The 15,125-nt window shown below is 43.4% G+C and overlaps 1 protein-coding gene across 1 annotated transcript in view; it reads right to left on the bottom strand.

Annotated features, from left to right (window-relative positions):
• The window catches only part of pgbd5 (piggyBac transposable element derived 5), a 68,865-nt gene that overhangs the window by 2,589 nt on the left and 51,151 nt on the right, over nucleotides 1-15,125 (bottom strand). The window contains exons 3-6 of the mRNA XM_078213346.1: nucleotides 14,217-14,351; nucleotides 10,719-10,899; nucleotides 8,459-8,656; nucleotides 3,258-3,363 (exon numbers count right to left, since the gene is read on the bottom strand). Of these exons, the coding sequence (XP_078069472.1) occupies nucleotides 3,258-3,363; nucleotides 8,459-8,656; nucleotides 10,719-10,899; nucleotides 14,217-14,351 (620 nt within the window). The remainder of the gene's footprint in view (nucleotides 1-3,257; nucleotides 3,364-8,458; nucleotides 8,657-10,718; nucleotides 10,900-14,216; nucleotides 14,352-15,125) is intronic.

Genomic DNA, 15,125 nt, shown 5'->3' with positions numbered 1-15,125 from the left:
CATGGAAGGGGTTAGGTTGACTGACCAACACCACAACTAAAATAGGTCTCAAGGGTCTTAAGAGAACAGGTTGTTAAACAGGCAGAGTGAGTTTTGAGGGGGAATTTCAAATAGAACCGTAATACTAAAAGCATGACAATGATGTGGGGTAAAATGGGAGGAAGTGTAGCACTGTTTACGATGTAGAAATTTGAGGGATTGCACATGCAAGAATTTAAACACAAGGTTGAGAATTTCTTTTATTCATTCAAGGAATGCAGCTCTCATTGGCTGGCCAGCATTTATTTCCCATCCCTGTTGACCTTGAGAAGGTGGTGGTGAGTTGCCTTCTTGAATCGCTGCAGTTCATGTGGTGTAGGTACACCCACAGTGCTGTTAGGGAGTTTCAGGTTTTTGACCCAGTGACAGTGAAGAAACAGCCATATATTTCCAAGTCAGGACGGTGAGTGGCTCAGAATTTCCAGTTGGTGGTGTTCCCATGTATCTGCTGCCCTTGTCCTTCCAGATATTAGTGGTCGTGGGTTTGGGAGGTGTTATCTAAGGAGCCTTGGTGAGTTCCTGCAGTGCATCTTGTAGATGATACACACTGCTGCTACAGTGTCAGTGATGGTGAGAGTGAATGTTTGTGGAAGATGTGCCAATCAAGCAACTGCTTTGTCCTGGAAGGTGTTGAGCTTCCTGAGTGTTGTTGGAGCTGCACCCATCCAGGCAAGTGGGAGAGTATTCCATCACACTCCTGACATGTGCCTTGTAGATGGTGGAGAGGCTTTGTGGAGTCAGGTAAGTTATTCACTACATGATTCCTAGCCTTTGACCTGCTCTTGTAGCCACACTATCTATATGATTAGTCCTGTTCAGTTTCTGGTCAATGCCAACCCCCAGGATGTTGACAGTGGGGGAATTCAGCGATGGTAATGCCACTGAATGTTATGGGGCATTGGTTAGATTTGCTCTTGTTGTATATGATCAGTGTCTAGCACTTGTGGTGTGAATGTTACCCACCGCTGGCCAGCCCAAGCCTGAATATTATCCTGGTCTTGTTGCATTTGGACATGGACTGTTTCAAAAGGTGTTGAAATTGGAGCAATCATCAGTGAACATCCCCTCTTCTGACCTTATGATGGAGGGAAGGTCATTGATGAAGCACCCGAAGATGGTTGGGCCTAGGACACTACCCTGAAGGACTCCTGCAGTGATGTTCTCACTGAGATGACTGACCTCCAACAACCACAACCATCTTCCTTTGTACTTGGTATGACTCCAACCAGCAGTGAGTTTTCCCGATTCCCATCGACTTCAGCTTCGCTAGGGTGCTTTGATGCCAAATGTGACCTTACTATCAAGGGCAGTCACTCGCACCTCACCTGTGGAGTTCAGCTCTTTTGTCCATGTTTAAACCAAGGCTGTAATGAGGTCAGGAACTGAGCATCAATGAGAAGGTTATTGCTAATTAAGTGCCGCTTAATAGCGCTGTTGATGACCCCTTCCATCGCTTTACTGGTGATTGAGTAGACTGACGGGGCGGTAATTGGCTGGGTTGGATTTATCCTGTTACTTGTGTACAGGACTTAACTGGGCAATTTTCCACATTGCTGGCAACATGCTTGTGTTGTAGCTGTAAGAGAACTGATTGGCCAAGGGGGCAGTAAGCTCTGGGGCACAAGTTTTCAGGACTATTACTGGAATATTGTCAGGGTCCATATCCTTTACAATACCCAGTGCCTTCACTTCTTGCTATCACATAAGGTGAATCATATTGGCTGAAGGCTGGGATCTGTGTTGCTGGAGACCTCTGGCAGAGGTCGAGATGGATCATCCACTTGCCCTTCTGACTGAAGAGTGTTGCAAATGCTTCAGCCTTGTCTTTTGCACTGTGTGCTAAGCTGCCCCATCATCGAGGATTGGAATATTTGTGGAGTCTCCTCCTCCAGGAGTTGTTTAAATCAGTGATAGTAATGCTATCGAATGTCATGGGGCAATGGTTAAATTTTTGTTTGTTGGTTACAAGATGCTTTGGAGCATCCAGTAACAGCAAGTGGCTCTGTAGAAATGCAAGTCATGTTTTTGGCATCTCCTGGCTTTGGTATAATTTCTATATCGTTTGTTCACATTTGTATCACTTTTTAAAAAACTGTGCTAAAACAAAACATCCTGCCAAACTACTGCCGACACAAATGAGAAAAGGCTCCATAAGAAAGTAGTCAGGTCCCATCTTTGGCAATAAACAGAATGTGCCACCACAGGTACTTGTTTAAGTCAGATTGGTTCCCTCTGATTACAGAGCTCAATTCAGCTCCTTCATTCTGACACAATTATTTATCTGAAAAATCAGGAACTAGACGTTAGGAGAAATAGATTTGAGAATTGGGAACCGGAGAACCGAAGTGAGGACCTGAAGGCGGGGAGGAAAGTTTATAGTTCTGAAGATTTCAATTGCACCACATTGAGCCAACAACACTGTAATTTCCAAGACAAGTTATTTTCCAGTTGTGATCATCATTGACAACATCTGATTAGTATAACTATTAGGACAATGAACAGAGCATCAAGACTGAAACCTTTGGAATCCCGATGTGATTTTGCAGAAGAAAGCAAAGACTTGATAACAATTCACCAGAAAAAGCATGGAACAGGAAGCTGCCCTCTCAGGAGATGGAAACGTTAACTTCTTTAGATTCATTCAGGGTTGCTGGATGAATGGAGGAAAGTACAAAACAAACATATTTGAGGGAGTTATCTTCAAAAATTCTCATTATATCAACCTCTGCATTTTTGTTCATTGGGAAAAATCACATCGCGTCTTCCATGTTTAATTTTGGTTCTTTGTAAATTGTCCAGCTATACTCCCAAATTATCCTTCAAGAATTTGAGTATATGAGATCATCAAACTAATATCCAATACTGCAGATGCTGGAAATAAAACAGAAAATGCTGGAAAATCTCAGCAGGTCTGGCAGCATCTGTGAGAGATACAATTAATGTTTCAAGATCCAAATGATCCTTCTACAGAACTGTAGATCCCATATTTTATTTGCTTCTTGCTGTGTTTTGCACTCTTCATGATAACGCTAATGTCTTGAGGTCCCACATAAAGTAACCCATTAAATAGCACTATCCCGGAACCAAGAGTAGGTAAATATGTTTTAAACCATAATTTTTAGATCCTAGTCACATATGATGCAGGTTTTTATTCTGAGGAGTATGTACAGATTTCGAAGCTAGCAGATAAACATTGCAGTATTCCTGTGTGAACTTACTTGCTGTATTTATCGTCATATTTGCAGATATAGCCAAGGTGAGCAGCAAAAGCCTCGACTGCTAAAGGACAGCGAATCTCTCCACTCTTCCTTCGAATTATGACACCTGTTAGAATAAAAAATATTTGATAACGCTAAGAAAGTGATTATTTACTGCAACTGTTAACATTTCCAGCTAATCATGACATGAACAACTGAGGACTTCATAGGTTTGGAAGACTGATGTGAAGTCTTGAAAATGCGATTATCTGCTCATTGCACAAACAATGTCTTTGCTTTCGATTTGAAACACAGCACAAGTTGCAAGAAGCTTCTCCTCCAGAGACTTCACTCAGGAGACACATCTAAAGTGAGCAATCTTATTCAAAGAGTTAGCAAGGGAGCTTGTAGGCTGGAGAGAAAAATGTAGGTTACAGGAACTGGAATTTCAATTACCGTCCTAGATTCTCATCTCCCGTAAGAGGATTGTAGTAAAGAGCCACCCAATTAAACTTGCCCTGTAGCCCTTTCATTCAGAGCCAAATTCCACTACACACTCGAGGTTGACCAGCCAGGGAGCCTCTTCTCATTACTGTCAAACTATTTCCATCTTTGGCTGCTCTAATGCTTAGTGCTTCCAATCTTTGACCCTCTCCAAAATCACTGCAGTCATTTAATGTGAGCTTTTCTTTGTGATACTGTTTGGCATATTCTGCCAATAGTATGGGTTGCTACCTTAGCATTCTTTCACCAAGATTCGGGTTTAGTTTTTTTGACGTTAACTTGTCCTTCACTCTGACAAAGCTGGTCTTCGTTATCTCAATTCTCCTTCGGATCTCAGAATCACATCTCCCTCACTCATGATAATCTGCTCAAGGGACATGAATCTTTTCACTCGCTCCTGCACTTGTCCATTTACTTCGGTTTTCACTTCTGGGGTTAGAACAAAGAAAATTGCAGCACAGGAAAGGGCTCTTCGGTCCTCCAAGCCTGCACCGACCATGCTGCCCATCTGAACCAAAACCCCCTATCCTTCCGGGGACCATATCCCTCTATTCCCATCCTATTCATGTATTTGTCCAGACGCCACTTAAAAGTCAGGAGGTTTTTATTCTGGGGTTAGGTCTCTGCTCATGACCATTGTCCTGATCTTCCTCACATTCATTCCTAATCCATGTTCTTCACTCCTTGCTTTCACTTGCTCACAGTTTACTGCAGCCTGTCTTCTGACTTTGCACTCAGTGCAGTGCCACCTGCTCATCTCATTTCAACCCAGCAATGCTGTGACCTGGTAGATCTTCTATGCCTCTGAAGATAGCTTCAGCGAAAAGTCAGAACCCTACTGTGGAGATAACACATCCCTGTTGCACAACACCTTTGATTTGGAAGCCGTCTGACAAACTGCTATCAAGTCTCATCACTGCTGGTTAAGATTCTGGGTTATCCTTGTCTCATTTCTATCAATTTCTAGTTTGTCTTGGCTTTCTATCTATAAAATTTCTCATCCACGTGCTGCCCCCCTCAGTGACATCACCTAAAAAGTGTTAATTTTCCACATGCAGGCTGGTGACGCCCAACTCTGCCTCATCATCTTTCTGGACACCTTGACTGTTGTTAAATTATCAGCTGCTGCTCTGACATCCAGTACTGAATAAGCAGAAATGTCACCAAAGAAATACTGGGGGCTGAGAGAGTGAATTAAGCAACGGTAAAAGGTGGAAGTAGGTTTAAGTTTATTTACTAGTGTCACAAGTAGGCTTACATTAACACTGCAACGTAGTTATTGTGAAAATACCCCAGTCGCCACACTCCGGCACCTGTTCGGGTACACTGAGGGAGAATTTTGCACGGCCAACGCACCTAACCAGCACGTCTTTCGGACTGTGGGAAGAAACCGGAGCACCCGGAGGAAACCCATGCAGACACAGGGAAAATGTGCAGACTCCACAGAGACAGTGACCCAAACCGGGAATCAAACCCGGGTCCCTGGCTTTGTTAGTGATAAAGCATATATGAGGTCAGAAGTTTACCTCATGATCAAATGTTACACAAAGGTTGCAAACAGATTGATTTGATCTCAGATTATTGCCAGGGAAAAGGATGGAAGAGGCAGTTAGGGAACAGAGTTTTGGACAGTGACTGAAAACCATAATTACATCCTTGTACTATTCTAAATATGCTGAGTTGTATTAATTACAAATCCTAAAGTATCTGGAGCATGGGTGACATCAAGTGTTACATGAAAATAATCCAGAGCTCTGGCCATTAGCACTATACAGTAAGAAGTCTAACAACACCAGGTTAAAGTCCAACAGGTTTACATGGTAGCAAATGCCACTAGCTTTCGGAGCGCTGCCCCTTCGTCAGGTGGAGTGGGAGATGTGCTCACAAACAGGGCACACAGAGACACAAACTCAATTTACAGAATAATGATTGGAATGCTAATCAAGCTAATCAATGCTAATACAGCTAATCAAGTCTTAAAGGTACAGACAATGTGAGTGGAGAGAGCATTAAGCACAGGTTAAAGAGATGTGTATTGTCTCCAGACAGGACAGCTAGAGAGATTTTGCAAGTCCAGGCAAGTTGTGGGGGTTACAGATAGTGTGACATGAACCCAAGATCCCGGTTGAGGCCGCCCTCGGCTATCAGTTTCTGCTCAGCGACCCGGCGGTGTCATGTGTCATGAAGGCCACCTTGGAGAACGCTTACCCGAAGATCAGAGGATGAATGCCCGTGACCGCTGAAGTGCTCCCCAACAGGAAGAGAACAGTCTTGCCTGGTGATTGTCGAGCGGTTGTCGTAGCGTCTGCATGGTTTCCCCAATGTACCATGCCTCTGGACATCCTTTCCTGCAGCGTATCAGGTAGACAACGTTGGGCAAGTTGCAAGTGTATGTACCGTGTACCTGGTGGATGGTGTTCTCATGTGAGATGATGGCATCCGTGTCGGTGATCCGGCACATCTTGCAGAGGTTGCTGTGGCAGGGTTGTGTGGTGTCGTGGTCACTGTTCTCCTGAAGGCTGGGTAGTTTGCTGCGGACAATGGTCTGTTTGAGGTTGTGCGGCTGTTTGAAGGCAAGAAGTGGGGGTGTGGGGATGGCCTTGGCGAGATGTTCATCTTCATCGATGACATGTTGAAGGCTCCAGAGGAGATGTCGTAGCTTCTCCGCTCCGGGAAAGTACTGGACGACGAAGGGTACTCTGTGTCCCGTGTTTATCTTCTGAGGAGGTCGGTGCGGTTTTTCGCTGTGGCGCGTCGGAACTGTCGATAGATTCCAGCAAGTAGTCCATGGTGAGTCTGATGGTGGGATGGAACTTGTTGACGTCATCATATAACTGTTTCAGTGATTGTTCACCATGTGTCCAGAGGAAGAAAATGTCATTGATGTATCTAGTGTATAGCATCGTTTGAAAGTCCTGTGCGGTGAAGAGGTCTTGTTCGAACCTGTGCAAGAAGATGTTGGCATATTGAGGTGCGAATTTGGTCCCCATGGCTGTTCCGTGTGTCTGGATGAAGAACTGGTTGTTAAAGGTGAAGACATTGTGGTCCAGGATGAAGCAGATGAGTTGTCACTTCTTCACCGCACAGGACCTTCAATCGATGCTGTACACTAGATACATCGATGACATTTTCTTCCTTTGGACTTATGGTGAACAATCATTGAAACAACTATATGATGACATCAACAAGTTCCATCTCACCATCAGACTCACCATGGACTACACTCCGGAATCGGTGGCATTCTTGGACACACGCATCTCCATTAACGACGGTCACCTCAGCACCTCACTGTACCGCAAACCCACGGATAACCTCACGATGCTCCACTTCTCCAGCTTCTGCCCTAAACACATTAAAGAAGCCATCCCCTACGGACAAGCCCTCCGAATACACAGGATCTGCTCGGAGAAGGAGGATCGCAACAGACACCTCCAGACGCTGAAAGATGCCCTCATAAGAACAGGATATGGCGCTCGACTCATCGATCGACAGTTCCGACGTGCCACAGCGAAAAACCGCACTGACCTCTTCAGGAGACAACACGGGACACGACGGACAGAGTACCCTTCGTCGTCCAGTACTTTCCCGGAGCGGAGAAGCTACGACATCTTCTCCGGAGCCTTCAACATGTCATTGAAGAAGACGAACATATCGCCAAGGCCATCCCCACACCCCCACTTCTTGCCTTCAAACAACCGCACAACCTCAAACAGACCATTGTCCGCAGAAAACTACCCAGCCTTCAGGAGAACAGTGACCACGACACCACACAACCCTGCCACAGCAACCTCTGCAAGTGCCGGATCATCGACACGAATGCCATCATCTCACGTGAGAACACCATTCACCATGCACATGGTACATACACTTGCAACTCAGCCAACGTTGTCTACCTGATACGCTGCAGGAAAGGATGTCCCGAGGCATGGTACATTGGGGAGACCATGCAGACGCTACGACAACGGATGAATGAACACCGCTCAACAATCACCAGGCAAGAGTGTTCTCTTCCTGTTGAGGAACACTTCAGCGGTCACGGGCATTCAGCCTCTGATCTTCGGGTAAGCGTTCTCCAAGGCGGCCTTCACGACACATGACAACGCAGAGTCGCTGAGCAGAGACTGATAGCCAAGTTCCACACATGAGGACGACTTCAACCGGGATCTTGGGTTCATGTCACACTACTTGCCTGGGCTTGCAAAATCTCACTAACTGTCCTGGCTGGAGACAATACACACCTCTTTAACCTGTGCTGAACCCTCTCTCCACTCACATTGTATGTACCTTTAAGACTTGATTACCTGTAAAAACTCGCATTCCAACCATTATTTTGTAAATTGAGTTTGTGTCTCTATATGCCCTGTTTGTGAACAGAACTCCCACCCACCTGACGAAGGAGCAGCGCTCCGAAAGCTAGTGGCTTTTGCTACCAAATAAACCTGTTGGATTTTAACCTGGTGTTGTGAGACTTCTTACTGTGTTTACCCCAGTCCAACGCCGGCATCTCCACATCATTAGTGCTATGATCAGCTCCTTTGGCTTCCTTTTAAAAATGAGTTTCTCTTTATAGTTATAAAATGTTCACTCCAAGAAGACACGGTTAGTGGGAGAAAAACATCAGTCATGACCAGCGAGTTTAAAAATAGTACGAATAAGGAGTCCAATTCAGTTTGAATGTCTCTGGTGAAATGGGTTATAAATGTTTTAACAGCACTTGCCTTCTTTAAAAGGAGAGTAAGCATTTGTGAGGAAGTAGAACTGTCCTTTGTTGGACCAGCTGATAAGAGACATGTTCCCTTTCATGCTCACCCTGTACTGGCCCCGAACCTGTGGAATGTCAGGGTTAACTAGCATCGACTGTGGCAGCCCCGTACAGTCACTCTTCCTGGAACTCAGAAGTCCACAACAATAAATCCCTGGGAGAAACAAAATATTTCTGAATTAAATGATCCACACAGTTACTGAAAATATTTATGGGGAAGGTACATATTACTCAATAAAATCCTAAAGTCCTGACCAAGCTGCCACAAATGACACTGTTGATATTTTATGAATATAACTGCAAATGTCTATGGATGGTCACCTGATTAAAAACATGTCCATTGTACTAAAAATGGATGAAATGAGAATGATCATGCAGGAAATAAAGCAAAGTACAAAAACGGAACATCAGAGAATGGCAGAAAAAACATGCTGTGTCTGAAAAATAACGATATTTCTGTAAAACAATGAACTTGGGGACCCAATCTAAGAATCTGGAGGAGAAAAGATTCAAAATTATGGCTGATCCATCTATCCTACACACCTTGGGAAACTAAGGGGAAATTCAGCATCGCCAATCCATCTAATCTGCACATCTTTGGAGTGTGGGAGGAAACCGGAGCACCCAAAGGAAACCCACGCCGACATGGGGAGAACATGCAGGCTCCACAGAGTCACCCAAGGGCGGAATTGAACCTGGGTCACTGGCACTGTGAGGCCTCATGGTGGCACTGTGCCACCATATAATGAGCTTTTTTCCCTGAAGTGCTAGACAATATTTATTCCATACAGAGAGGGAGAGATGGAAATAAGTATTCACAACAAATCTATAGGTACTTTAGCTGGCAAACAGATACTTACAAACTGCATTTCCATTATGTCCCTAACATATCCCATTGCAACCAACCAGAAAGCAGTGTCAATTCCAGATATCCATTTTGGCCATTGCAAGGTTGTTTAATGGAGTTCTAGCTTTCAGTGAGGATGTGATCAGATGTTAACACAATGGAGCATTGACCACACGCTCACATTCTTTCCACAAGCTGCCTGATAATTTTACAAACGGGTATCGCGTTGTATATAAATTATACAGCAGATGGCAAGGTGATTATAATTAAATCTGCCATTGGCACTACATTATATATAATACAAAATCCAGATTGATGGATGACTCGAGGCAGTAATTCAACCTTTGGATTCAGTTAAGTGTTTCCACCACCTTGAGCTTCACTTGATGATTTATACCACCCTGACTCTGCAATGAGGTTATAGTATTGATCATACACCTCACTCAGAAGTGCGTTCAGCTCTCATTGTGAGTGAAGGGACCATCCTGCACTGAGCCACACACAACTTGGGAGTCATTCTCCACATGGCAGCATGGTGGCACAGTGGTGAGCACCGCTGCCTCACAGCACCAGGGACCCGGGTCTGATTCCCAGCTTGGGTCACTGTCTGTGTGGAGTTTGCACATTCTCGTGTCTGCGTGAGTTTCCTCCAGGTGCTCTGGTTTCCTCCCACAGTCCAAGGATGTGCGGGTTAGGTGGATTGGCCAAAACAAATTGACCCTAGTGTCAGGGGGATTAGCAGGATACATATAAGGGGTTACGGGAATAGGGCCTGGGTGGGATTGTGGTCAGCGCAGACTCGATGGGCTGAACGGCCTCCTCTGCACTGTAGGGATTTTATGATTCTCCAGTCTGTACAGGGCTAGCTAGTCTCAGTTAGGATACTACAACTAGTGTCAGCATGACTAGGGAAATGGATGGGGGAAAAGAACAAAACCAAATATCAGGTCAGGAGTGGGAACTTGCTATCCACACAAACTCAAGATGGCAGGCTTGGCCATGATCAAAAAAAAGCTACCAACATTCATGCAATGGGCAAGGTATGAGGGAATCTAGTGACCATGAATTGGGCATTACAGCAGGTTGGTGCCTTCAAGAGGAGCTGGGGCGGGAAAGGAAAAAAGACAGAACCGAATGAGGAAAAATAATGCTCATTTCCAAATTCATGCATCATATATTCCTCATAATTTGGGACTGAACGTGAATGAAAAAAATTTGCTTCTGGTGCACTGAGCTCCAGAGACAATAAAAAGATCAAATCACTTGCTCAGCGAAGCAATCCTTTCAAAGTTACCCTATTTCGCACGGTTTTTTCAATCCATACTGCACCACCCACAGCATTTCACTTTTTCTTAAACAAACTACAAACCTTTTTTCTCAAACTCTTCAAAAAGATTTAGGCTGGTGATGCTGGGGCCAGTATATATGATGTAGTTTTTTCCAGCCAAATTCTGGCAAAGGCTTTTTGCCACAAGACTGTGGAGCTGTGGTCTGTTCTTCAAAGTGTCCAGCCCATCCGATGCTGTTCCTTCCTTCAAATTAACATAAACCTAAATGGGAAAGGAGAGCCAGATGACATACCACGTTTAATATGTTTGTTTATTGAACAATGTTGGGTTTGAACATTCTTCCTCACTTCGTCACAAGAAATTCCACTTAATCTAGCACAAAAAAGGCCTCCTCCATTTGTCACTACAGATCATCATAACATGTGCTAATCTCTTATTAATGCAGGTCCTTGACAGTAGCATTAGACTTTGTTCTGGGCCACACAGAACTCCATTCATGTTTCTCTTTTAATCGAGCACACTTAACCCCAAAGGAGTAGAGATTTTAAAAAGCTTTCATTTTGTGTCAGTACCACTTTCAATGTTAAGGAAGGAACTGCCACACTGACCATGCTGCAAATTGCAAAAAAATGGGTAACGGGCAATGAAAATACATTTAAGGAATTCACTTTTTTTTTGGCTTTGATCTCTCGATGGTTACTGTGGAAACGTGCTATGGGGGGAAAGGTAGAATCGTTTCATAAACAATTGGTTGCAGTAATTCGAGGGAGTGGGTGGAGAAACAGTTGAGCATTTCACAATTCTGAATGACTAAGATAAAATAGTTTGATAAAATAGTTTTCCATTGGCAGGGGGCTTCAGGAATGAGGGGGACACAGATTTAAGGTAATTTGCAAAAAAACGAGAGAGCAGCTGAGTTTTTTTTAATGCAGTGAGTTATGGTAATCTGGAAGGCATTTCCTGAAAGGGTGGTGGAAGCAGATTCAGTAACAAATTGCAAAGGGGATTAGATAAATACTTGAAAAGGAACAATTTGCAGGGTTGCTTGGACAGGGGCAAAAAGAGCAAGACCCAGAAATTCTTTCAAAGAGTTGGCAGAGCAACAATGGGCCGAACAGGCTCTATCTATGGGGTATGATCCTATGGCAGATGAACAATAACTTCACAATCACAGCATGCAAGTTAAAAACAGACAAAACATAGAATCATTGAACCCCTACAGTACAGAAGGAGACCATTTGGCCCATCGAGTCTGTACTGACCACAATCCCACCCAAGCCCTATTCCCACAACCCCACGCATTTACCCTGCTAATCCCCCAGATACTCAGATCAATTTATCATGGCCAATCAACCAAGCCCGCACATCTTTGGACTGCAAGAGGAAACCGAAGGACCCGGAGGAAACCTACGCAGACACAGGGCAAAAGTGCAAAATCCATACAGAAAGTGACCCACGGCTGGAATTGGACCTAGGACCCTAGCACTGTGAGGCAACAGTGCTAACCACTGGGCCTTCATGCCGCCCAATACAGTTCAAGGGAATGCAGATGCGCATTAATAACAAGCTTCTGTTACCTTGGAAACCAGAATGGAAATGTTCAATGTCACTAAAAGTCTTGAATTTAAGATCATACTCTTCAAAAGGCAATGCAAGTGAGGTTTATTTTTAAAAAGAGGGGTTACAAGTTAATGGAAGAAATCAATCACAAGTGGCTTCAGCAACCCACTTAAGTGTCCACTGTTCATTTGACAGAAAAGTCCTTAACACCAAATGTTTAGCATTGGTGTGAAGCAGTAGCAGCTTGGAGCAGTGCTGAACCTGTCTTATGAAACATAAGCTAAAGCCTGGCCCATCTCCAAATAAAATGCAGTAAGATTTGCCACACCAGGTATTGTAACTGCCACAACACAAAATCAAAACAGTGTGGATCCTGGAAATGTGAAATACTGCTGAATACTGTAATTCTGCTTCTTTCCCAAGCTGGGCTTTCACTCTTAATTCAGACTGCACTTACACTACAAACATGAACAAAACAAAGAAAATAAATGGTAGCAATAAAGGACAAATAACAAGCAATCAAATCAGTTCACACGAGAAAGTTTGCACTGCATCACGCCTGTGCTATATCTCGCAAATTAGATTTAAAACATGAAGATTGCCTCCAAATGAATTTGAACCTTTACTGGTGCAGATTAAACTATTACTTTACTGAAATAAACACGAGAGATTCTGGATATACACAAAAGATTTGTCACCAGTGAGAAAAATAAATCAATTTTTGATACAAATCATCATCATAAAGCATTCATTAAGGTGTTAGGAAAATTCAGGTACATAAGAGGAATGTAGCAGCATGGACAAACTGGTTGATGGAACAGAGTGTTAGGGTGGAGTTGAATTTTAGAAAGGTTGTGCCCTGTGGTGACTACCTAGTTGTCTTCCATGCACAGTACAAATAGATGATTTGGGCATGGAAAGTACAATCTGAAAAATTGTTGATGACATAAAAGTGAGAGGCTTGGCAAAACAGGTAGGACTGTAAAAGGCATCATGGCAAATAGACAATAGTGGGCAGTCAGATGCAGTTTATTTTGAGCATAAATGTAAACTAAATAGCAATTCAAAATTTTGGGTGCGATCTTACTCCTGCTTCCCACTGAGGTTGGAGAATTTGGCACCCAGCCAAATCTCCGTTCACTCCAGCAGGATGGGAAAATTGGCGTGAACGGCTGTAAGATTCCTGCCTATGTCTCACATTCTTCATCATTGTATGCGCGACATGGTCTGCTTCAACTGAAAGTTCTTCATCTATCTTTCTAGGGCTAGACTTGCTGGGATGTACTCTGGACTGGATCCTGTCAGTGCAAGGTGTCATTTGGCTGCTGCCAATTTCCTATTTCATATGTTTTGGTCATGTCTAAGGCAGTCTACTTTCTGGTCCTCTCTGTTGTCACCTTTTCTCATAGTGGTATTTTTTGGGCAATCCTGATGAGATAGCCATCACCAGTCAGATGCCTTAGACTTTACCTCGTTGCTTGCACGTCAATTTCTCTTGTTCAACTGGAAGTCTGTAGCTCCACCTTCCCACTTGCAATGGGTCAAAGAGATGATGATGTTTCTTCAACTTGAAAAGATTAAATCTACCGTACACAGATCCATTTTAAAAATGGATTTAGTCTAGCAACCTTTTATTCGTTATTTTGACAACATTTCTTTTTCCTTCACAAGTTGAATAATTCTATTTTTATTTTCCTTGGTCTCTTTTTTAATCCCCTTCTAACCTTTTCTTTGCCTGCATTTTACCATGTACTTTTTTATAACAAACCCATAAATAACTTTTTGGGGGTGAGGGGGGAGAGGGCGGAGGATATTATGGGCAGGATTTTCTGGCCACACTCGCCCCAAGGCCGGAAATTCCTCTCCGAGGTCAACAGACCTTTGCATGGTCTGCCCCCGCTCACTACGATTCCTGTGGCAGGTGACACGGGAAAATTCCACCCTATGTCTCAAACAGAAATACAAAAATGAGCCTCAACATTTGGTTGTAGAGCAGAAAATATTTTTACTCCCATCACCTGACAGATGTAGCCTGTTGCTGCACACTGCCTGACCCAAAGGCTAAATTTCCGCTTTTTCCTTTTGCGTAGCTCCCGGTCTGTACATGTAGCAATGAAGAGTGGATCTTCATCAATTAATGGTTCATGGAGTACCTGAAATACAAACAGATATTTTTGATGTTCAATGAAAGATTAAATCGTACACAATCTTGCTGTAATATTTTCTCAAATTACAGCAGTTTCAAAAAATATGTTATCAAATTCAGCACATGATAAATTATTATTGAAAGCAAGCTACGAATCACAAACTCTGCGCCATTCATCTTGATCATGGCTGATCATCAAATTCAATATCCTGATTTCCCCCCCGCCCCTTGATCCCTTTAGTTCCTAGAGGTATATCTAGGATTGTCTTGCGACAGTACAGCTTAAAGAAACACAGTAGATTGTTATAGGCCTTCCTTGGATTACTGCAGATGAGAGCAATTTAAAAGAACTGGCTAATAATTTATTTCCAGCACAAGAGAGATAAACATCTCTTGGCAAAAGATCCACATCGAGTGCACTCCAACATAAAATGAATTGTTCAGCAGCACTTGGAGTGATCCAGGCAATTACCCCAACTCAAGATCTGTACCAAGATGAAATTTCTAGAGAATGCAAGATGGGCACCGAATGAATTAACATTTACTGGAAAGCTCTTGCATGACGCAGATCCTATTCAATAGCACACCCTAACAACATTTTCTCAAATGAAAGGACGAGTAATAAAGCTTTAGTATCAACAAACCACTTGTATTTATATAGCTGTTTTCATGCAATGTAATGTCCCAAAGCACTTCACAGGAGTGTTATAAAGCAAAATATCATTCTAAACTACATAAGCCAATATTGGGACAGTAGACCAAACACTTAATTGGAAGTAGG

This window comes from Mustelus asterias, chromosome 5 (genome assembly GCF_964213995.1).
Source record: "Mustelus asterias chromosome 5, sMusAst1.hap1.1, whole genome shotgun sequence".
NCBI classification, from domain to species: Eukaryota; Metazoa; Chordata; class Chondrichthyes; order Carcharhiniformes; family Triakidae; genus Mustelus; species Mustelus asterias.
This window is presented reverse-complemented; position numbering and strand designations above follow the sequence as displayed.